This window comes from Drosophila biarmipes, unplaced genomic scaffold, assembly GCF_025231255.1.
Source record: "Drosophila biarmipes strain raj3 unplaced genomic scaffold, RU_DBia_V1.1 ptg000017l, whole genome shotgun sequence".
NCBI classification, from domain to species: domain Eukaryota; kingdom Metazoa; phylum Arthropoda; class Insecta; order Diptera; family Drosophilidae; genus Drosophila; species Drosophila biarmipes.
Window position 1 is genome coordinate 1,699,898 of NW_026114535.1, and position 25,957 is coordinate 1,725,854.

Genomic DNA, 25,957 nt, shown 5'->3' on the forward strand with positions numbered 1-25,957 from the left:
CTGGAGAATACTGTTAAAGCAAAAACTTACGAAAATTATTTTTCGGAATTATAAGCTATCTTTATTGATTTGGATTATAGAAAACAAAGCGTGACACAATTTAAACCTTGTGAAACGTCATTTGCAAAATCTTAAAATTAAGTGCTATCGGCTAGCATTTGTCTTTAAAATACCAATTAGGGCACGTTCACCATATCACACACTGGTTGATCTAGTATAGCAGAGGCGCCCAAAAATACTTCCAAATGGAAGATATTCAGTAAAAAATTGTCGTACTGCTATTATGGACCCAATAAGATAAATGAAATAATAAAACCAAGAAAAAACCATTCGTCAAGGAAGCAATATACTAGAAAATTACTTTTTAACACTTAAATTCAATTGCATACTTTTAGCTTAAGTAAAATCTCAGAATTTATTTTTTTTTTAAAATCAATTTTAAATTCACAATTGAACATTTTTCGGTTTAACGTCGATGTTTGCCTTTTAAAACATCGAAATGCTACGATTTCTGACCAACTGAGATTTCAAAGCACAATCGAATATGACGAAAACAACAAAACACAAAGGAGCGTACAAGGCAGAAAGTGGCAAAAAGTTGGAGCTCGAACTTTAAAACGTAGAATAAAAAAACATTATCTAGTACTAAAAAATAAGTTTCATCAAAGGGTGAGACCAAATTGGCAACTTTTTTTTATCTAAAATCTATCTATGTACAAAAATACAACAATTAAAAGGTTCACTGAAGAAACACTAACATTAAAACAATAACACAACACAAAATGACATAACAATTACTCAGTTTAAGGTTTATACCTTTATTTTAAATATTCATTTTATAAACGACAATTTAACGCGATTTAAGAGTAAAAATTAATATTTTTGTGGAACGTGCACAGGTTTTTTGTCATTTCTCTCGGTAACCGTAGCGCGCACGAATTAAAGAGACCAAAAATGAAATTACCGTTAGTTTTATTGTCAGATAAAAAATATTTTTTTGGACAAAAAATCGCCAATATCAGACTTATGTTTTTTTATTTGTAACTTACGAAATCAACCAAAGTGCAAATACAACATTAATTATACTATTTGTGTAAGAAAACAGTTTTTCCTAAAGAGCCTAGTACTCACAGCGACGGAAACCGCGAACACTTATAGGAGTGAGCGAGGTAAGTATGCGGCTATGGCTGTGTCCGTGCAGAAGCCCGCGTCGAAACCAAAGTTTAAAAATGGAAGGCTGGATTGGATTCCAGCACTGCCTGTGGATTTGCAGTGTTGCAGTATTGCTATATGTGACTTCCTGATGGCGTCTTTGGCGTGGCTTTTGTGTTTTCTCTTTCTTTTCTATATTTTGGTTTCTACACCGCTTCTAAAAGTACACAGCCAAAAATTTAATTTGTTAAACTATCACTCGCCAAATCTTGTATTTTTTTATCTCATCTGTGTGAGGCGTTGAAAATCAAACCAGACAAAAGCGTTATCGATTTTACTAGTACTATTCTTCAGCCTAAGATCGGCTTAAAGTTCCGCTAGTCGAAAAATCTTCACCCTGAATCCATGTATCATCCCCTTAGTTCCGAAAAAAGTTTCAATTGTGAATCACTTTGTGAATGCGAAGTGAATGGCACCTTGCACGAGTGAAATTGTCCGCTTTTTCACAAGTTAAAATTCAAATTAAACTTTTTGAAGTCACTTTGTTTCTTTAACTCATTTTGTATAAATTGTCACCTGACAAGTTCCAAGTGAAATCAGTTTGGAAATATTGCATTTTTCCAACGAGTTTTCACTTTTGAAAATATTGAATTTAAATAAAAAATTATTTGTTTACATTTTACTTACAGAAGTTTGCAGGAGACGTTTCCGACTCCATAAGGTAAATATATTCTTGATCAGCGTCACTAGACTAGTCGATCTAGCCATGTCCGTCTATCCGTCAGTTTCTACGCAAACTAGTCTCTCAGTTTTAAAGCTACCGGGCTGAAACTTTCCCAAAAGTATTCTTTTTTTTGCAGGTAGTATATAAGTCGAAAAAAATTATATCGTTGGTGTATTTAAACATACAACTTTCTAAACTTGGAAATAACATTTTGATATTAGTTCTAAATTTCGAATTCAATTTTATCAAAATCGGAAGACTATATCATATAGCTGTCAAAGGAACGATCGGAAAATTGGTGGGAAAATAATATGAAACAAATGTAGCTTTGGGGCTTTAATTGGTGGGAAATAATGTGAAACAAATTACAGCTTTCGGTCTTTTTGACATTTTATCTTATAATATTGGGAATATACATTTTTACATTTTTAAGAATTTCGAACTCAATTTGATAAAATTATTTATTATTTTTTATAACTGCAAGGGTATACAAACTTCGGCTTGCCGAAGTTAACTTCCTTTCGTGTTTTCCGTATATTCCTTTGGAAGCTATAAGATCCGTCTGGTTCCGACTTTTATACCCTGGTCGAAACTTACGTATTATAAGATCAGGCATCAATGAAAAGCTAATTTAAATGCCGTTTCAATGATACAATACTTTTTTTAACCTATTTAGAATTATTGAAAATGACTAATTTTTGTGAAAATCTACTTCTATAACTTTTTTCTTCGTCTTGAAAATTAAATGAAGTTTTTGAATGCAAAAAGTTTCTTACAACAAAAAAATTAGTAACTGCAACAAGAATTTTTTAAAAATCATTTTGTTTATACTTTAATGATCAAAAATAATATAAATATAAAAATAATAAAAAATATAAACCAAAAATCGTCGCTGTTGTGAAGTCTATTGTCCTAGCCACAGGCAGAACTCAGGATGGCCCGATGATCTGGAATGCTGTAAAAGAAAACTTCTAATAGACCTAAAGAAAACATTCTGGTAAATTTAGTATATCCGCGTAGAGTATTGCTATTTTTGGCAGAACTTTAGAATGGTAGTGCGCATCACCAGGTTTATTAGGCATAAACATTTTAATTATTATTTTAATGGCGCGTATGCCGAAATAAATAAACTAAAACTTATATTTTAAAGTATTACACTAGTCGGCATAAGTTTTGACAAAAGTTTTTTTTTGGCAAAAGAAAAGTTAAGTATACTCCTAACTTGAACTTGCTTCGTTTAACTTTTGGCATCAACGGAAAGGTCATTTAAATTCCGTTTGAATGATGCACTACTTTTCTTAACCCATTCAGTACTTATTAAAAATTCCGAATTTGTGTGAAAATCTACTTTTTGAATTTTTTCCTCGACTTGAAAATTTAAAAATTTTGATGTAAAACGTTTGTTAAAACAAAAATAATAGTATTTGCAAAAAACATTTTTCGAAAATAACATTTATTAATTGGTTTTAAAATCGGACGACCATATCATATAGCTGCCATAGAAACGTTCTCTTTTGAATTCAATTTAATAAAAATTGGACTACTCTAACATATAAAAGTAAAAAAAATAAACTAAAAAAAGAATAAAGTCATTATTTTAAATATATCTGAAGTCAGCAACAATCTATAAAAATTTCACATGGTGTTACTAAAATTAATTAAAAAGCATTGCTTGGTGTCGTAAAGACCATTTGTTTGTACTGACCATAGTACATCATCGTCCAAGATATGGTAGGTTTACAAGTTTTGAACATTCAAACCCATGAAGGAATACTAGATTCACCGGGAAAATGAAACTTGCTGAAGAAAGTAAAATTTAACATAAAATTAATAAAAACAAAAAAAAAAAAACGATAAAAATGCCGCAATTTTTTTTAATTCATTCCAAATTTTATTTGTGGCTCGTTGCAAAAAACCCGTCATGTTTTTCAGTTGTTTATTTATTTGTCAATTTGCACCTATATTACAAATTTATTAATTTAAAAATTTTATAGGAACTCATTAATATGTAATTAGTTTAGCACAACTGGCAACTAAAAAAAAATCAATTACAAGAGACCATGGCTGACCGCCAAGTTCTATTTGCACTTAAGGTGGTCATCCCGTGTTAAAACCGTTTGTCTAAATGTATTTAAAACATTTTTTCAACTAACGGTTAAAAGATACAATTTGAAATTCCATATATTTAGGTAATGTTTATGTACATAAGTTAATTAATTTTGAGTAAAACAAAATAAACACTAGAAGTTAGAGCGCGATAAAGTAAGGGTTGTAAAAAAAAAAAATAATCCGCTGGCTATCAGGATTCGGACTGAACGGGTGATTTCATAAAAAAAAATTCAAAGGCATTTTAATCATTTAATATGTTAGAAAACATCAAGGTTTTTTTTGATTCCTCCTATACGATATAGTTGTCCGATTCTACTCGTTGTCACTTAATAATAGATTTCAGACTTTTGTAAAGGTTGCATCTCGATAGTTAGCACTACACTTGTTATTATTATACATTTTTGCTTACTTACAAATTAATTGCTAATAATTTTTTTGATAAACGGATCGATTTGAAAATATTTTTTCCATCCGTCTGGACGTTAAAATAAAAATTGTATTCATTATTGACATCATCCAGAATCCCGTGATAAAAATTAAATTAATTAATACTCATTTAAGTGTCTTAAATTAGACTACTAAGTTATGTTTATTGAGTATACATATGTATATCATGTTAAAGACAAAACGCAGGGAACGTAAAAATGTGAACTTAGAACTAGAACTTAATGTACGTTTTTGTGAAAATTGTATCTTATAGTAGATAAGGCATACACACATTGCATATGTATATTTTTATTTCTGGAGAATACTGTTCAAGCAAAAACTTACGAAAATTATTTTTCGGAATTATAAGCTATCTTTATTGATTTGGATTATAGAAAACAAAGAGTGACACAATTTAAACCTTGTGAAAGACATTTGCAAAAACTTCAAATTAAGTGCTATCGGTTAGCATTTGTCCTTAAAATACCAATTAGGGCACGTTCACCATATCACACACTGGTTGATCCAGTATAGCAGAGGCGCCCAAAAATACTTCCAGATGGAAGATATTCAGTAAAAAATTGTTGTACTGCTATTATGGACCCAATAAGATAAATGAAATAATAAAAACAAGAAAAAAACCATTCGTCAAGGAAGCAATATACTAGAAAATGACTTTTTAACATTTAAATTGCATACTTTTAGCTTAAGTAAAATCTAAGAATTTATTTTATTTAAAAAATCAATTTTAAATTCAAAATTGAACATTTTTCGGTTTAACGTCGATGTTTGCCTTTTAAAACATCGGAAAAGCTACGATTTCTGACCAACTGAGATTTCAAAGCACAATCGAATATGACGAAAACAACAAAACACAAAAGAGCGTACAAGGCAGAAAGTGGCAAAAAGTTGGAGCTCGAACTTTAAAACGTAGAATAAAAAAACATTATCTAGTACTAAAAAATAAGTTTCATCAAAGGGTGAGACGAAATTGGCAACTTTTTTTTATCTAAAATCTATCTATGTACAAAAATACAACAATTAAAAGGTTCACTGAAGAAACACTAACATTAAAACAATAACACAACACAAAATGACATAACAATTACTCAGTTTAAGGTTTATACCCTTATTTTTAATATTCATTTTATTTAACGACAATTAGACGCGATTTAAGAGTAAAAATTAATATTTTTGTGGAACGTGCACAGGTTTTTTGTCATTTCTCTCGGTAACCGTAGCGCGCACGAATTAAAGAGACCAAAAATGAAATTACCGTTAGTTTTATTGTCAGATAAAAAATATTTTTTTGGACAAAAAATCGCCAATATCAGACTTATGTTTTTTTATTTGTAACTTACGAAATCAACCAAAGTGCAAATACAACATTAATTATACTATTTGTGTAAGAAAACAGTTTTTCCTAAAGAGCCTAGTACTCACAGCGACGGAAACCGCGAACACTTATAGGAGTGAGCGAGGTAAGTATGCGGCTAACGCCTTTCGTTAAGAAAATACCAGAAAAAATACCAGTCTTATCGAAGGAATTTCAGTAAGCCCCGTTGGCCGTGGCTGAAGGAAAAAAAAAGTAAATCATTGGCTGTGTCCGTGCAGAAGCCCGCGTCGAAACCAAAGTTTAAAAATGGAAGGCTGGATTGGAATCCAGCACTGCCTGTGGATTTGCAGTGTTGCAGTATTGCTATATGTGACTTCCTGATGGCGTCTTTGGCGTGGCTTTTGTGTTTTCTCTTTCTTTTCTATATTTTGGTTTCTACACCGCTTCTAAAAGTACACAGCCAAAAATTTAATTTGTTAAACTATCACTCGCCAAATCTTGTATTTTTTTATCTCATCTGTGTGAGGCGTTGAAAATCAAACCAGACAAAAGCGTTATCGATTTTACTAGTACTATTCTTCAGCCTAAGATCGGCTAAAAGTTCCGCTAGTCGAAAAATCTTCACCCTGAATCCATGTATCATCCCCTTAGTTCCGAAAAAAGTTTCAATTGTGAATCACTTTGTGAATGCGAAGTGAATGGCACCTTGCACGAGTGAAATTGTCCGCTTTTTCACAAGTTAAAATTCAAATTAAACTTTTTGAAGTCACTTTGTTTCTTTAACTCATTTTGTATAAATTGTCACCTGACAAGTTCCAAGTGAAATCAGTTTGGAAATATTGCATTTTTCCAACGAGTTTTCACTTTTGAAAATATTGAATTTAAATAAAAAATTATTTGTTTACATTTTGTAGGGGTATAACGTATTCCCCTGAAGTTAAACACCAACACAAATATGACTTCTAGTCTTTTCTTTTATTTAATTTAATTTGGTCTGTTCAGGATCACGGTCGGCGTTCAACTGCTCTCGCTCTCAGCTCACGATCCGCATCAACCCCCGATTCACTGAGAGAGTATGAGAGCGATGAGATTGAGAGAGAGAGTTAGAGAACAGTGAGCGGCATGGTACAACAACAACAACAACAACTTATTCTTAGAACTTACACGACTGATCTAGAAGGAATACAATAACATACACATACATATATACTACGACGTAGTAATCCTGCTACAATTCGGCCGTCCTGACATTTTAAGATCCCCTGATCTTGTGTTAATTTACAATTGATTTTGTTGCTTATATTTATCTTAGTTTCTATAATTTAGTTTTGTATTTACAAATTCTTAGATATATTCACAACTTTATTTTCGTTTTCCAATCCAATGCTTAATATTTTGGCTACTCCAGACACCTTGATAAGGGCAACGCGATAATTGAAAACCTTCAACATCTTTTATTAAGTATCTATCATTCCTCAAAACTTTATTTATAACATAAGGGCCCTTGTGTTTAGGTATTAGCTTTCTTGCGACTCCTACTGAGCTATCAAAGTTTTTTACCATGATATAGTCTCCTACTTTGTACTCCGAACTCTTTGTTCTTTTTTCATTATATCTCTGTTCGTTGTCTTTTTGTAATTTTCTTTGCGCTTCTGAACCATCTTTTCTAATTTTGTCTAAATCTCTAACATCACTAACATTATCTAATTCTTCTAACTTTTGTCTCAATTCATCAATAACTTTTCCTTTCTGCTCGATTCCAAGCAACATTTTACTTGGCATTTGTGCTATGCTTCTTTGCTTCGTGTTGTTCAATGAAAACTCAACATCTTCCACAACTGTGTCCCAATGAATTTTCTCTTCTGGATCTGCTAACTTAGCTATCATTGGTCCCACAATTCTATTAATCCTTTCTACTTGTCCATTGGCTTGAGGTGACCCAGTCGCAATTTTGACATGTTTAATATTACATTCTTCCATAAATTTTCCAAAATCTTCCGACGTAAAACAGCTTCCCCTATCCGAAACTATACAAGTTGGCCTGCTGTAAGACCTAAAGTAGTCTTTCAATGCTATAATAACTTCCTTTGTGTTCGTCGTTTTTGTTGCATATAACCTAACATATTTAGTAAATCCGTCTATAACCACAAAGAGATGTTTCTTTGCTCTTCCATTATCAACCGGTCCATAATGATCAATATGTATAATTTCGAATGGCACATTTCCTTTTGGTATACTGTGCAACAGTCCTTCCCCTTTCCCTGACTTTGGCGAATATGCTACACATCTAATACAATTTTCAATATGTCTAACCACTTTTTCTTTCATATTCGAAAACCAATACGATCTAAGAATTGCATCCATAACTTTATCTCTTCCTAAATGACCTAATTCATTGTGATATTTGTATAATATCTTTTCCTCCATTTCTTCTGGAACACAAAATAACAGCTTTCCATTATTCGACTTTCTATATATAACTCCATTCCTCATCTCAAACATTTTATCTTCCTCATTTTCTAACCTTTTTCTAACATCTTTTAATTTTTCATCTTTCGCTTGACAAATAATTAAATTATCTTCAAAGCTATTCGTTTCAACCACCATTATGTGTGTATTTCTACTTAAAGCGTCAACGTGTTGCATAAGTTTTCCCGATTTATGGACTAATTCAAAGTCATACTCTAGCAATTCTAATGCCCACCGTGCAATACGAGGGTTTAACTCAATTCTGTTTAACGTCAACGTCAGTGAGTTACAGTCTGTGACTATTCTAAATCGTCTGCCCTGCACATAAATTCTAAATCTTCTAAGAGCGTAAATTATTGCTAACGTTTCCAGTTCAAAACTATGATACTTTGCTTCGTCTTTTGTTGTTGCTTTTGAAAAATAAAATATCGGATGAAGCTTTTTATCCTCTTTTCTTTGCAGCAAAACTGCCCCAAAACCTTGTGCGCTGGCGTCTGTATGCAATTCTACCTCGTCCTTGTAATAATATAATCCTAACACTGGAGCTTCCACTAATTTTTTCTTAAGCATTTCAAAACATTGCAATTCCTTTTCTTCAAATACAAATTCTTTATCCTTTTTCAACAATTCATATAGAGGTTTAGCGATTATCGAAAAATCTTTAATGAACCTTCTAAAATACGAACACAAGCCCAGAAAGCTTCTAACATTGTATACTTTGTCTGGAACGGGAAAATCTCTAACAGCTTCTATTCCTTTGTCGTTAGCCTGTATTCCCTTGCTAGTTACCAAAAATCCTAAGTATTGTACACTTGCTTGTAGAAACTCACACTTGTCCATTCTTAATTCTAGTTTGTTCCTTGCTAATCGATCAAAAACTTCTCTAAGAACACTTAAATGTTCTTGCATTTCTTTACTCGCAATCATGATATCGTCCATGTATATAACTACCTTACCATCCCTTATCATATCTGCAAAAATCTTATTGATAAATCGTTGAAACACCGCTGGTGCATTCTTTAGCCCCATTGGCATCCGCATAAACTCAAATTGTCCTAAAGGCGTCATAAATGAGGTATATTTTATCGATTCACTATCCACGAATACATGAAAGTAGCCATGTTTTAAATCCAATTTCGAAAATATTGTTTTATTTACTAATGTATCTAATAAATCGTCAATCAAAGGTAACGGATAATTATCTTTCACCATAGTCTTGTTAAGCTTTCGGTAGTCTACACATAGTCGTAAGTCGCCTGACTTCTTTTTAACTAACACTATTGGAGATGCATACTCAGATTCACTCGGCCTTATAATTCCTTCCCTTAAGTATTCGTCTAATATCACCTGTAATTTTTCTTTCTCTGTGTAAGCTAAACGTCTGGGCGAACAACTGAATGGTTTTGAATCCTCTAATCTCAATTTCATTTCGCATCTTACCTCCGGTTCTTTTGGCCTTTCTTTATTTACATAACAACTCTCTACCATCCTAACAAACTGACACCTAACATTATAATTCACATTATCACCAACTTTATATTCTACACTTTCATCCGTTAAATTTATATTAAATAATTCCTTTTCCACTAGATTTATTTCAGGCTCAATATAATTTTTATTCATAGCTTCTTCTTCATCTCTGATTTTACTAAAATTTTCTTTATTTGTTTCCCTGCTGTCCCTAGTACCATAATTAACATCGCTAAAATTTGTATTTTTATTCCCAACATTACTAACAACATCACCAATTATTTGCTTTTCATCACTAACATCATCGCTAACTATCTGCTTTTCATCACTAACATCATCGCTAACTATCTGCTTTTCATCGCTAACTATCTGCCTTTCATCACTAACATCATCGCTAACTATCTGCTTTTCATCACTAACATCAGAAGGATTTTCAATATTCTCAACCGTAACCATTTTCAAAGTGTCAAGGTTCAAATTTAGATTACAAGCATCCATAAAATCTCGTCCCAAGATTACATCATGACTCATAGATTCATTTGCCACAACAACTAAATTAAAATGTACTTTATTTAAATTTTTCAAAACATAACATAGTATTTTTCAATAAGTTTTTAGGTAACTTTTGTTTAAACCATAATATGAACTTAAAACTGGTAATTTTGAAATGTCTTCTGGCTCTTTGGATATTTTAATAAATGAAATTGGGCTTCCTGTATCTATGAGGCATTCTGCAATTAACCTGGTATTAGAATCGTTAACAAAATTAATTTCAACATATCTTACATATTTGTTTTCGCCCTCGTTCTTGTTTTTGTTTTTCAAGCATCTCGCAACAAAGTGTCCCATCTCTCCGCACGCATAGCATGATCCTTTCTCCCGTTTCGACTTCCTGCACTCATACGCCCAATGCCCTTTGGCATTGCAATTGAAACAACGAGTCTCCTTGCTGTCCTTGGGATCCGTTGATGTCGTCGGCCTGCCAACTCCATATAGCTTTGGCAAGCTTACATCCGCAAACGCCCTCTTTATGTGCCCAACATCCACAAAGCATTGAATATGCGCCTGGTTGCGTAGCCCTTGATTGGGTATACCTTCGATGATGCAGCTCAACATTTCATCTGCATCAATATTTATGCCCTGAGCAAGCATTATCTTATCGTCGACATAACTCCCGAAACTTTCGCTATTTTTCCATTTGCGCCCTTCGAATTTGCGTCGTATCTCCAACTTCGATGATTTACCCCTAAACGTTGAGATCAGCTCTGCCATTAGGTCATCCAACGGTAGCAACACGCGGTCTGCATCTGCGTGCAGCCACTCATAAGCTTTTCCCTTTATTTTGCTCAACATTAGCATCTTTACAAATTTTCCTTTTATTCCGTAAATGGTCGCGATATTTTGCAATTGAGTCGTCCATTTGCGGGCACACGACTCGCCAGAAAACTCACTCAACACCTGTGTTGCCATGCCCAACGAGACGTCGATGCTCTCGGTAAAATTTTCCACCACCGCTTTACGTTCGCTGCTTCTTGCGTTTCTAGACTGGTCTCCAGCCTGGTTGTGCATGTCGCCTTCTGCGTAATTGTCGTTCCTTCCACCGTCTTCGTTTTGTTCGCTGCCTTTTCCGTTGCTCCGTTTGCCTCTAATTCTGAGAATGCTGCCAGCCACTTCGTCACTCGCTTCATCATCTTCGCCGTTAGTTTCGCCGTCTTCTTCGCTGTAATTCCCAATGCCGCCGTCTTCGCCTTTACTTTTTTCGCCGTCTTCTTCGTCGTAGCTGTGAATGCCGCCGTCTTTGCCATTACTTTTGTCTCCGTCTTTGCCATTACTTCTGCCGCCGCCTTCTTTCTGGAAAATTCCGCCGCCGTCTTCGAAATTTTCGTCGCTGCTGTCAATACCCTTACTTTTATCGCCGTCTTCATCTCCTTTTTGTTTCGCCATTTCATCAACTTTTCCACGAACTTCCTTTGGTACTTTATTTAACCGTAAGATCAATTCCTTTTTCGTTCCAGTTGTTGATAGCTTCAACACACTCAACCACCTTTTTAATTGTTCGATCGAAGCGTTATTTAATTCCATTTTATTTACTTTTTGTAATTAATTGGCTCGTGATCGGCCCACTTCTGATTTTGTAGGGGTAAAACGTATTCCCCTGAAGTTAAACACCAACACAAATATGACTTCTAGTCTTTTCTTTTATTTAATTTAATTTGGTCTGTTCAGGATCACGGTCGGCGTTCAACTGCTCTCGCTCTCAGCTCACGATCCGCATCAACCCCCGATTCACTGAGAGAGTATGAGAGCGATGAGATTGAGAGAGAGAGTTAGAGAACAGTGAGCGGCATGGTACAACAACAACAACAACAACTTATTCTTAGAACTTACACGACTGATCTAGAAGGAATACAATAACATACACATACATATATACTACGACGTAGTAATCCTGCTACAATTTTACTTACAGAAGTTTGCAGGAGACGTTTCCGACTCCATAAGGTAAATATATTCTTGATCAGCGTCACTAGACTAGTCGATCTAGCCATGTCCGTCTATCCGTCAGTTTCTACGCAAACTAGTCTCTCAGTTTTAAAGCTACCGGGCTGAAACTTTCCCAAAAGTATTCTTTTTTTTGCAGGTAGTATATAAGTCGAAAAAAATTATATCGTTGGTGTATTTAAACATACAACTTTCTAAACTTGGAAATAACATTTTGATATTAGTTCTAAATTTCGAATTCAATTTTATCAAAATCGGAAGACTATATCATATAGCTGTCAAAGGAACGATCGGAAAATTGGTGGGAAAATAATATGAAACAAATGTAGCTTTGGGGCTTTAATTGGTGGGAAATAATGTGAAACAAATTACAGCTTTCGGTCTTTTTGACATTTTATCTTATAATATTGGGAATATACATTTTTACATTTTTAAGAATTTCGAACTCAATTTGATAAAATTATTTATTATTTTTTATAACTGCAAGGGTATACAAACTTCGGCTTGCCGAAGTTAACTTCCTTTCGTGTTTTCCGTATATTCCTTTGGAAGCTATAAGATCCGTCTGGTTCCGACTTTTATACCCTGGTCGAAACTTACGTATTATAAGATCAGGCATCAATGAAAAGCTAATTTAAATGCCGTTTCAATGATACAATACTTTTTTTAACTTAACTTATTGAAAATGACTAATTTTTGTGAAAATCTACTTCTATAACTTTTTTCTTCGTCTTGAAAATTAAATGAAGTTTTTGAATGCAAAAAGTTTCTTACAACAAAAAAATTAGTAACTGCAACAAGAATTTTTTAAAAATCATTTTTATACTTTAATGATCAAAAATAATATAAATATAAAAATAATAAAAAATATAAACCAAAAATCGTCGCTGTTGTGAAGTCTATTGTCCTAGCCACAGGCAGAACTCAGGATGGCCCGATGATCTGGAATGCTGTAAAAGAAAACTTCTAATAGACCTAAAGAAAACATTCTGGTAAATTTAGTATATCCGCGTAGAGTATTGCTATTTTTGGCAGAACTTTAGAATGGTAGTGCGCATCACCAGGTTTATTAGGCATAAACATTTTAATTATTATTTTAATGGCGCGTATGCCGAAATAAATAAACTAAAACTTATATTTTAAAGTATTACACTAGTCGGCATAAGTTTTGACAAAAGTTTTTTTTTGGCAAAAGAAAAGTTAAGTATACTCCTAACTTGAACTTGCTTCGTTTGACTTTTGGCGTCAACGGAAAAATCACTTAAATTCCGTTTGAATGATGCACTACTTTTTTTAACCCATTCAGTACTTATTAAAAATTCCGAATTTGTGTAAAAATCTACTTTTTGAATTTTTTCCTCGATTTGAAAATTTAAATATTTTGATGCAAAACGTTTGTTAAAACAAAAATAATAGTATCTGCAAAAAACATTTTTCGAAAATAACATTTATTAATTGGTTTTAAAATCGGACGACCATATCATATAGCTGCCATAGAAACGTTCTCTTTTGAATTCAATTTAATAAAAATTGGACTACTCTAACATATAAAAGTAAAAAAAATAAACTAAAAAAAGAATAAAGTCATTATTTTAAATATATCTGAAGTCAGCAACAATCTATAAAAATTTCACATGGTGTTACTAAAATTAATTAAAAAGCATTGCTTGGTGTCGTAAAGACCATTTGTTTGTACTGACCATAGTACATCATCGTCCAAGATATGGTAGGTTTACAAGTTTTGAACATTCAAACCCAGGAAGGAATACTAGATTCACCGGGAAAATGAAACTTGCTGAAGAATGTAAAATTTAACATAAAATTAATAAAAACAAAATAAAAACGATAAAAATGCCGCAATTTTTTTTAATTCATTCCAAATTTTATTTGTGGCTCGTTGCAAAAAACCCGTCATGTTTTTCAGTTGTTTATTTATTTGTTAATTTGTACCTATATTACAAATTTATTAATTTAAAAATTATATAGGAACTCATTAATATGTAATTAGTTTAGCACAACTGGCAACTAAAAAAAATTCAATTACAAGAGACCATGGCTGACCGCCAAGTTTTATTTGCACTTAAGGTGGTCATCCCGTGTTAAAACCGTTTGTCTAAATGTATTTAAAACATTTTTTCCAACTAACGGTTAAAAGATACAATTTGAAATTCCATATATTTAGGTAATGTTTATGTACATTAGTTAATTAATTTTGAGTAAAACAAAATAAACACTAGAAGTTAGAGCACGAAAAGTAAGGGTTGTAAAAAAAAAAAATAATCCGCTGGCTATCAGGATTCGGACTGAACGGGTGATTTCATAAAAAAAAATTCAAAGGCATTTTAATCATTTAATATGTTAGAAAACATCAAGGTTTTTTTTGATTCCTCCTATACGATATAGTTGTCCGATTCTACTCGTTGTCACTTAATAATAGATTTCAGACTTTTGTAAAGGTTGCATCTCGATAGTTAGCACTACACTTGTTATTATTATACATTTTTGTTTAGTTACAAATTAATTGCTAATAATTTTTTTGATGAACGGATCGATTAGAAAATATTTTTTCCATCCGTCTGGACGTTGAAAATAAAAATTGTATTCATTATTGACCATCATCCAGAATACCGTGATAAAAATTAAATTAAATAATACTCATTTAAGTGTCTTAAATTAGACTACTAAGTTATGTTTATTGAGTATACATATGTATATCATGTTAAAGACAAAACGCAGGGAACGTAAAAATGTGAACATAGAACTAGAACTTAATGTACGTTTTTGTGAAAATTGTATCTTATAGTAGATAAGGCATACACACATTGCATATGTATATTTTTATTTCTGGAGAATACTGTTCAAGCAAAAACTTACGAAAATTATTTTTCGGAATTATAAGCTATCTTTATTGATTTGGATTATAGAAAACAAAGCGTGACACAATTTAAACCTTGTGAAAGACATTTGCAAAAACTTCAAATTAAGTGCTATCGGTTAGCATTTGTCCTTAAAATACCAATTAGGGCACGTTCACCATATCACACACTGGTTGATCCAGTATAGCAGAGGCGCCCAAAAATACTTCCAAATGGAAGATATTCAGTAAAAATAAGATAAATGAAATAATAAAACCAAGAAAAAACCATTCGTCAAGGAAGCAATATACTAGAAAATGACTTTTTAACACTTAAATTCAATTGCATACTTTTAGCTTAAGTAAAATCTCAGAATTTATTTTTTTTTTAAAATCAATTTTAAATTCACAGTTGAACATTATTCGGTTTAACTTCGATGTTTGCCTTTTAAAACATCGGAACAGCTACGATTTCTGACCAACTGAGATTTCAAAGCACAATCGAATATGACGAACACGACAAAACACAAAAGAGCGTACAAGGCAGAAAGTGGCAAAAAGTTAGAGCTCAAACTTTAAAACGTAGAATAAAAAAACATTATCTAGTACTAACAAATAAGTTTCATCAAAAGGTGAGACGAAATTGGCAACTTTTTCTTTATCTAAAATCTATCTATGTACAAAAATACAACACTTAAAAGTTTCACTGAAGAAAACACTAACATTAAAACAATAACACAACACAAAATGACATAACAATTACTCAGTTTAAGGTTTATACCTTTATTTTTAATATTCATTTTATAAACGACAATTTAACGCGATTTAAGAGTAAAAATTAATATTTTTGTGGAACGTGCACACTTTTTTTTTGTCAATTCTCTCGGTAACCGTATCGCGCACGAATTAAAGAGACCAAAAAAGAAATTACCGTTGTTTTATTGACTGATAAAAAATATTTTTAGGACAAAAAATCGCCGATTTCAGACTTATGTTTTTTTATTTGTAACTTACGAAATCAAGCAATGTGCATATACAACATTAATGTATACTATTTGTGTAAGAGAACAGTTTTTCCTAAAGAACTAGGCTAGAACTCACAGCGACGGAAACCTCGAACACTTATAGGAGTGAGCGAGGTAAGTATGCGGCTATGGCTGTGTCCGTGCAGAAGCCCGCGTCGAAACCAAAGTTTAAAAATGGAAGGCTGGATTGGATTCCAGCACTGCCTGTGGATTTGCAGTGTTGCAGTATTGCTATATGTGACCTCCTGATGGCGTCTTTGGCGTGGCTTTTGGATTTTCTTTCTTTTCTATATTTTGGTTTCTACACCGCTTCTAAAAGTACACAGCCAAAAATTTAATTTGTAAAACTATCACTCGCCAAATCTTGTATTTTTTTTATCTCATCTGAGTGAGGCGTTGAAAATCAAACCAGACAAAAGCGTTATCGATTTTACTAGTACTATTATTCAGCCTAATATCGGCTAAAAGTTCCGCTAGTCGAAAAATCTTCACCCTGAATCCATGTATCATCCCCTTAGTTCCGAAAAAGTTTCAATTGTGAATCACTCTGTGAATGCGAAGTGAATGGCACCTTGCACGAGTGAAATTGATCGCATTTTCACAAGTAAAAAATTCAAATGAAAATTTTTGAAGTCACTTTGGATTTCACTTGTTTCTTTAACTCATTTTGTATAAACTGTCACCTGACAAGTTCCAAGTGAAATCAGTTTGAAAATATTGCATTTTTCCAACGAGTTTTCACTTTTGAAAATATTGAATTTAAATAAAAACTTATTTGTTTACATTTTACTTGCAGAAGTTTGCAGGAGACGTTTCCGACTCCATAAGGTAAATATATTCTTGATCAGCGTCACTAGACTAGTCGATCTAGCCATGTCCGTCTGTCCGTCCGTTTCTAAGCGAACTAGTCTATAAAAATAATAAAAAATATAAACCAAAAATCGTCGCTGTTGTGAACTCTATTGTCTTAGCCACAGGCAGAACTCAGGATAGCCCGATGATCTGGAATGCTGTAAAAGAAAACTTCTAATAGACCTAAAGAAAAAATTCTGGTAAATTTCGTATATCCGCGTGGAGTATTACTATTTTTAGCAGAACTTTAGAATGGTAGTGCGCATCACCAGGTTTATTAGGCATAAACATTTTTAATTATTATTTTAATGGCGCGTAGTTTATACATGCCAAAATAAATAAACTAAAACTTATATTTTAAAGTATTACACTAGTCGGCATAAGTTTTGACAAAAGTTTTTTTTTGACAAAAGAAAAGTTAAGTATACTCCTAACTTGAACTTGCTTCGTTTTACTTTTGGCATCAACGGAAAGGTCATTTAAATTCCGTTTGAATGATGCACTAATTTTCTTAACCCATTCAGTACTTATTAAAAATTCCGAATTTGTGTGAAAATCTACTTTTTGAATTTTTTTCCTCGACTTGAAAATTTAAATATTTTGATGTAAAACGTTTGTTAAAACAAAAATAATAGTAGCTGCAAAAAACATTTTTCAAAAATATATTTTCTATATTTTGTATGATTTTTTGAAAATATTTAGAAATACGTATTGAATTGAAAACGAATTGAAAAAAATGTGTATACCCTTTCAGAGGGTATAATGATTTCAGTCAGAAGTTTGCAACGCAGTGAAGGAGACGTTTCCGACCCCATAAAGTATATATATTCTTGATCAGCGTCACTAGACGAGTCGATCTAGCCATGTCCGTCTGTCCGTCCGTTTCTAAGCGAACTAGTCTCTCAGTTTTAAAGCTACCGGGCTGAAACATTCCCAAAAGTTTTTTTTCTATTGCAGGTAATATATAAGTCGGAACCAGCCGGATCAGACAACTATATCTTAAAGGAACTATAAGGGAAACAATTTAAAAAAATTATATCTTCGGTGTTGTTTTACATATAACCTTCTAAGCTTAAAAGTAAAATTTTTTAATTGGTTTTAAATTTCGAATTAAATTTTACCAAAATCGGACGACTATATCATATAGCTGCCATAGAAACGTTCTCAAAATTAGTCGTCAAATATAAACAAAATTATATATTTGGTGTTTTTTAACATATAACATCCTACGCTTGGAAATAACATTTTTTAATTAGTTTTGAATTTCGAATTATATTTGATAAAAATCTGACGTGTGTATCATATAGCTGCCATAGAAATAATCGCAAAATTAGTCGAAAAATATGAAAAAATTATATCTCTTGTGTTCCTTTACATATAACCTTCTAAGCTTGGAAATAACATTTTTTGAAGTTTTAGGAATTTCGAATTCAATTTAATAAAAATTGGACTACTCTAACATATAGAAGTAAAAAAAATAGTCTAAAAAATGAATAAAGTCATTTTTTTTAATATATCTGAAGTCAGCAACAATCCTTAAAAATTTCACATGGTGTTACTAAAGTTAATTAAAAAGCATTGCTTGGGGTCGTAAAGACCATTTGATTGTACTGACCATAGTACAAGATATGGTAGGTTTACAAGATTTGAACATTCAAACCGATGAAGGAATACTAGATTCATCGGGAAAATGTAACTTTCTGAAGAAAGTAAAATTTAACATAAAATTAATAAAAACAAAAAAAAAACGATAAAAATTGCCGCAATTTTGTTTAATTCATGCCAAATTTTATTTGTGGCTCGTTGCAAAAAACGCGTCATGTTTTTCAGTTGTTTATTTATTTTTTAAGTTGTACCTATATTACAAATTTGTTAATTTAAAAATTGTATAGGAACTCATTAATATGTAATTAGTTTAGCAAAACTGGCAACTAAAAAAAATTCAATTACAAGAGACCATGGCTGACCGCCAAGTTCTATTTGCACTTAAGGTGGTCATCCCGTGTTAAAACCGTTTGTCTAAATGTATTTCAAACATTTTTTCCAACTAACGGTTAAAAGATACAATTTGAAATTCCATATATTTAGGTAATGTTTATGTACATTAGTTAATTCATTTTGAGTAAAACAAAATGAACACTAGAAGTAAGAGCACAATAAAGTAAGGGTTGTAAAAAAAAAAATAATCCGCTGGCTATCAGGATTCGGACTGAACGGGTGATTTCATAAAAAAAATTCAAAGGCATTTTAATCATTTAATATGTTAGAAAACATCAAGGTTTTTTTTTGAATCCTCCTATAAGATATAGTTTCCAATTCTACTCGTTGTCACTTAATAATAGATTTCAGACTTTTGTAAAGGTTGCATCTCGATAGTTAGCACTACACTTGTAATTATTATACATTTTTGCTTAGTTACAAATTAGTTGCTAATAATTTTTTTGATAAACGGATCGATTTGAAAATATTTTTTCCATCCGTCTGGGCGTTGAAAATAAAAATTGTATTCATTATTGACCATCATCCAGAGTATCGTGATAAAAATTAAATTAAATAATACTCATTTAAGTGTCTTAAATTAGAATACTAACTTATGTTTATTGAGCATACATATGTATATCATGTTAAAGACAAAACGCAGGGAACGTACAAATTTGATGGCTTTGCTAAACAACTTTGGATTTCTAAAACTTAATGTACGTTTTTGTGAATTGTATCTTATAGTAGATAAGGCATACACACATTGCATATGTATATTTTTATTTCTGGAGAATACTGTTCAAGCAAAAACTTACGAAAATTATTTTTCGGAATTATAAGCTATCTTTATATACACAATTTAAACCTTGTGAAACTACATTTGCAAAAACTTCAAATTAAGTGCTATCGGTTAGCATTTGTCCTTAAAATACCAATTAGGGCACGTTTACCATATCACACACTGGTTGATCTAGTATAGCAGAGGCGCCCAAAAATACTTCCAAATGGAAGATATTCAGTAAAAAATTGTCGTACTGCTATTATGGACCCAATAAGATAAATGAAATAATAAAACCAAGAAAAAAAACATACGCTAAGGAATGACTTTAAAATGACATTTTAACACTTAAATTCAATTGCATACTTTTAGCTTAAGTAAAATCTCAGAATTTATTTTTTTTTTAAATTAATTTTAAATTCACAATTGAACATTTTTCGGTTTAACGTCGATGTTTGCCTTTTAAAACATCGGAAAAGCTACGATTTCTGACCAACTGAGATTTCAAAGCACAATCGAATATGACGAAAACAACAAAACACAAAGGAGCGTACAAGGCAGAAAGTGGCAAAAAGTTGGAGCTCGAACTTTAAAACGTAGAATAAAAAAACATTATCTAGTACTAACAAATAAGTTTCATCAAAGGGTGAGACGAAATTGGCACCTTTTTTTTTTATCTAAAATCTATCTATATACAAAAATACAACAATTAAAAGGTTCACTGAAGAAACACTAACATTAAAACAATAAAACAACACAAAATGACATAACAATTACTCAGTTTAAGGTTTATACCTTTATTTTTAATATTCATTTTATTAAACGACAATTAGACGCGATTTAAGAGTAAAAATTAATATTTTTGTGGAACGTGCACAGGTTTTTTTGTCATTTCTCTCGGTAAAAATGAAATTACCGTTAGTTTTATTGTCAGATAAAAAATATTTTTAGGACAAAAAATCGCCAATATCAGACTTATGTTTTTTTATTTGTAACTTACGAAATCAACCAATGTGCATATACAACATTAATGTATACTATTTGTGTAAGAGAACAGTTTTTCCTAAAGAACTAGGCTAGAACTCACAGCGACGGAAACCTCGAACACTTATAGGAGTGAGCGAGGTAAGTATGCGTCTATGGCTGTGTCCGTGCAGAAGCCCGCCTCGAAACCAAAGTTTAAAAATGGAAGGCTGGATTGGATTCCAGCACTGCCTGTGGATTTGCAGTGTTGCAGTATTGCTATATGTGACCTCATGATGGCGTCTTTGTCGTGGCTTTTGGATTTTCTTTCTTTTCTATATTTTGGTTTCTACACCGCTTCTAAAAGTACACAGCCAAAAATTTAATTTGTTAAACTATCACTCGCCAAATCTTGTATTTTGTTCTCTCATCTGAGTGAGGTGTTGAAAATCAAACCAGACAAAAGCGTTATCGATTTTACTAGTACTATTCTTCAGCCTAATATCGGCTAAAAGTTCCGCTAGTCGAAAAATCTTCACCCTGAATCCATGTATCATCCCCTTAGTTCCGAAAAAAGTTTCAATTGTGAATCACTTTGTGAATGCGAAGTGAATGGCACCTTGCACGAGTGAAATTGTCCGCTTTTTCACAAGTTAAAATTCAAATTAAACTTTTTGAAGTCACTTTGTTTCTTTAACTCATTTTTGTATAAACTGTCACCTGACAAGTTCCAAGTGAAATCAGTTTGGAAATATTGCATTTTTCCAACGAGTTTTCACTTTTGAAAATATTGAATTTAAATAAAAACTTATTTGTTTACATTTTACTTACAGAAGTTTGCAGGAGACGTTTCCGACTCCATAAGGTAAATATATTCTTGATCAGCGTCACTAGACTAGTCGATCTAGCCATGTCCGTCTATCCGTCAGTTTCTACGCAAACTAGTCTCTCAGTTTTAAAGATACCGGGCTGAAACTTTCCCAAAAGTATTCTTTTTTTTGCAGGTAGTATATAAGTCGAAAAAAATTATATCGTTGGTCTATTTTAACATACAACTTTCTAAACTTGGATATAACATTTTGATATTAGTTCTGAATTTCGAATTCAATTTTATCAAAATCGGAAGACTATATCATATAGCTGTCAAAGGAACGATCGGAAAATTGGTGGGAAAATAATATGAAACAAATGTAGCTTTGGGGCTTTAATTGGTGGGAAATAATGTGAAACAAATTACAGCTTTCGGTCTTTTTGACATTTTATCTTATAATATTGGGAATATAAATTTTTATATTTTTAAGAACTTCGAATTCAATTTGATAAAATTATTGATTATTTTTTATAACTGCAAGGGTATACAAACTTCGGCTTGCCGAAGTTAACTTCCTTTCTTGTTTTCCGTATATTCCTTTGGAAGCTATAAGATCCGTCTGGTTCCGACTTTTATGTAATTTTAAGTATTATAAAATCAGGCATCAATGAAAAGGTAATTTAAATGCCGTTTCAATGATACAATACTTTTTTTAACCTGTTTTAATTATTGAAAATGACTAATTTTTGTGAAAATCTACTTCTATAACTTTTTTCTTCGTCTTGAAAATTAAATGAAGTTTTTGAATGCAAAAAGTTTCTTACAACAAAAAAATTAGTAACTGCAACAAGAATTTTTTAAAAATCATTTTGTTTATACTTTAATGATCAAAAATAATATAAATATAAAAATAATAAAAAATATAAACCAAAAATCGTCGCTGTTGTGAAGTCTATTGTCCTAGCCACAGGCAGAACTCAGGATGGCCCGATGATCTGGAATGCTGTAAAAGAAAACTTCTAATAGACCTAAAGAAAAAATTCTGGTAAATTTAGTATATCCGCGTAGAGTATTGCTATTTTTGGCAGAACTTTAGAATGGTAGTGCGCATCACCAGGTTTATTAGGCATAAACATTTTAATTATTATTTTAATGGCGCGTAGTTTATACATGCCGAAATAAATAAACTAAAACTTATATTTTAAAGTATTACACTAGTCGGCATAAGTTTTTTTTTGGCAAAAGAAAAGTTAAGTATACTCCTAACTTGAACTTGCTTCGTTTAACTTTTGGCATCAACGGAAAGGTCATTTAAATTCCGTTTGAATGATGCACTACCTTTCTTAACCCATTCAGTACTTATTAAAAATTCCGAATTTGTGTAAAAATCTACTTTTTGATATTTTTCCTCGACTTGAAAATTTAAATATTTTGATGTAAAACGTTTGTTAAAACAAAAATAATAGTATCTGCAAAAAACATTTTTCGAAAATAACATTTATTGATTGGTTTTAAAATCGGACGACCATATCATATAGCTGCCATAGAAACGTTCTCTTTTGAAGTCAATTTAATAAAAATTGGACTACTCTAACATATAAAAGTAAAAAAAATAAACTAAAAAAAGAATAAAGTCATTATTTTAAATATATCTGAAGTCAGCAACAATCCTTAAAAATTTCACATGGTGTTACTAAAATTAATTAAAAAGCATTGCTTGGTGTCGTAAAGACCATTTGTTTGTACTGACCATAGTACATCATCGTCCAAGATATGGTAGGTTTACAAGTTTTGAACATTCAAACCGATGAAGGAATACTAGATTCATCGGGAAAATGTAACTTTCTGAAGAAAGTAAAATTTAACATAAAATTAATAAAAACAAAAAAAAAACGATAAAAATTGCCGCAATTTTGTTTAATTCATGCCAAATTTTATTTGTGGCTCGTTGCAAAAAACCCGTCATGTTTTTCAGTTGCTTATTTATTTGTTAATTTGTACCTATATTACAAATTTATTAATTTAAAATTTTTATAGGAATTCATTAATATGTAATTAGTTTAGCACAACTGGCAACTAAAAAAAAATTCAATTACAAGAGACCATGGCTGACCGCCAAGTTCTATTTGCACTTAAGGTGGTCATCCCGTGTTAAAACCGTTTGTCTAAATGTATTTAAAACATTTTTTCAACTAACGGTTAAAAGATACAATTTGAAATTCCATATATTTAGGTAATGTTTATGTACATTAGTTAATTAATTTTGAGTAAAACAAAATAAACACTAGAAGTTAGAGCACGATAAAAAAAAGGGTTGTAAAAAAAAAATATAATAATCCGCTGGCTATCAGGATTCGGACTGAACGGGTGATTTCATAAAAAAAAATTCAAAGGCATTTTAATCATTTAATATGTTAGAAAACATCAAGGTTTTTTTTTGAATCCTCCTATACGATATAGTTTCCAATTCTACTCGTTGTCACTTAATAATAGATTTCAGACTTTTGTAAAGGTTGCATCTCGATAGTTAGCACTACACTTGTAATTATTATACATTTTTGCTTAGTTACAAATTAGTTGCTAATAATTTTTTTGATAAACGGATCGATTTGAAAATATTTTTTCCATCCGTCTGGGCGTTGAAAATAAAAATTGTATTCATTATTGACCATCATCCAGAATACCGTGATAAAAATTAAATTAAATAATACTCATTTAAGTGTCTTAAATTAGAATACTAACTTATGTTTATTGAGCATACATATGTATATCATGTTAAAGACAAAACGCAGGGAACGTACAAATTTGATGGCTTTGCTAAACAACTTTGGATTTCTAAAACTTAATGTACGTTTTGGTGAATTGTATCTTATAGTAGATAAGGCATACACACATTGCATATGTATATTTTTATTTCTGGAGAATACTGTTAAAGCAAAAACTTACGAAAATTATTTTTCGGAATTATAGGATATCTTTATTGATTTGGATTATAGAAAACAAAGCGTGACACAATTTAAACCTTGTGAAATACATTTGCAAAAACTTCAAATTAAGTGCTATCGGTTAGCATTTGTCCTTAAAATACCAAATAGGGCACGTTCACCAAATCACACACTGGTTGATCCAGTATAGCAGAGGCGCCCAAAAATACTTCCAAATGGAAGATATTCAGTAAAAAATTGTCGTACTGCTATTATGGACCCAATAAGATAAATGAAATAATAAAAACAAGAAAAAACCCATTCCTCAAGGAAGCAATATACTAGAAAATGACTTTTTAACACTTAAATTCTTGCATACTTTTAGCTTAAGTAAAATCTCAGAATTTATTTTTTTTAAAAAATCAATTTTAAATTCACAATTGAACATTATTCGGTTTAACTTCGATGTTTGCCTTTTAAAACATCGGAACAGCTACGATTTCTGACCAACTGAGATTTCAAAGCACAATCGAATATGACGAACACGACAAAACACAAAAGAGCGTACAAGGCAGAAAGTGGCAAAAAGTTAGAGCTCAAACTTTAAAACGTAGAATAAAAAAACATTATCTAGTACTAACAAATAAGTTTCATCAAAGGGTGAGACGAAATTGGCAACTTTTTCTTTATCTAAAATCTATCTATGTACAAAAATACAACACTTAAAAGTTTCACTGAAGAAAACACTAACATTAAAACAATAACACAACACAAAATGACATAACAATTACTCAGTTTAAGGTTTATACCTTTATTTTTAATATTCATTTTATAAACGACAATTTAACGCGATTTAAGAGTAAAAATTAATATTTTTGTGGAACGTGCACACTTTTTTTTTGTCAATTCTCTCGGTAACCGTATCGCGCACGAATTAAAGAGACCAAAAAAGAAATTACCGTTGTTTTATTGACTGATAAAAAATATTTTTAGGACAAAAAATCGCCAATTTCAGACTTATGTTTTTTTTATTTGTAACTTACGAAATCAAGCAATGTGCATATACAACATTAATGTATACTATTTGTGTAAGAGAACAGTTTTTCCTAAAGAACTAGGCTAGAACTCACAGCGACGGAAACCTCGAACACTTATAGGAGTGAGCGAGGTAAGTATGCGGCTATGGCTGTGTCCGTGCAGAAGCCCGCGTCGAAACCAAAGTTTAAAAATGGAAGGCTGGATTGGATTCCAGCACTGCCTGTGGATTTGCAGTGTTGCAGTATTGCTATATGTGACCTCCTGATGGCGTCTTTGGCGTGGCTTTTGGATTTTCTTTCTTTTCTATATTTTGGTTTCTACACCGCTTCTAAAAGTACACAGCCAAAAATTTAATTTGTAAAACTATCACTCGCCAAATCTTGTATTTTTTTTATCTCATCTGAGTGAGGCGTTGAAAATCAAACCAGACAAAAGCGTTATCGATTTTACTAGTACTATTCTTCAGCCTAATATCGGCTAAAAGTTCCGCTAGTCGAAAAATCTTCACCCTGAATCCATGTATCATCCCCTTAGTTCCGAAAAA

The 25,957-nt window shown here is 31.8% G+C and overlaps 2 protein-coding genes across 34 annotated transcripts in view; both read right to left on the minus strand.

Moving 5' to 3' along the window:
* LOC108021871 (protein argonaute-3) overlaps positions 1 to 25,957 on the minus strand; it is a 448,633-nt gene that overhangs the window by 322,785 nt on the left and 99,891 nt on the right. The window contains exon 1 of one of the 33 annotated variants that reach the window (XM_050890186.1): positions 25,506 to 25,675. The exons of 25 other annotated variants lie outside the window; for them this stretch is intronic. The gene's annotated coding sequence lies outside the window, so the exon portion shown is untranslated. Of the gene's footprint in view, positions 1 to 30; positions 113 to 4,756; positions 4,816 to 5,854; positions 5,873 to 15,062; positions 15,181 to 16,143; positions 16,314 to 19,714; positions 19,734 to 20,764; positions 20,788 to 25,505; positions 25,676 to 25,957 lie in introns of those variants that run through there. 7 more of the 33 variants (XM_050890188.1, XM_050890205.1, XM_050890185.1 and 4 more) reach the window with 7 other exon arrangements.
* LOC127012045 (uncharacterized) lies at positions 10,322 to 12,134 on the minus strand. The gene is made up of 2 exons (XM_050890217.1): positions 10,473 to 12,134; positions 10,322 to 10,417 (listed from the first exon to the last, which is right to left on the minus strand). Exons 1-2 carry the CDS (start codon positions 11,766 to 11,768, stop codon positions 10,406 to 10,408), a joined length of 1,308 nt encoding a protein of 435 aa, XP_050746174.1. The 5' UTR covers positions 11,769 to 12,134; the 3' UTR covers positions 10,322 to 10,405.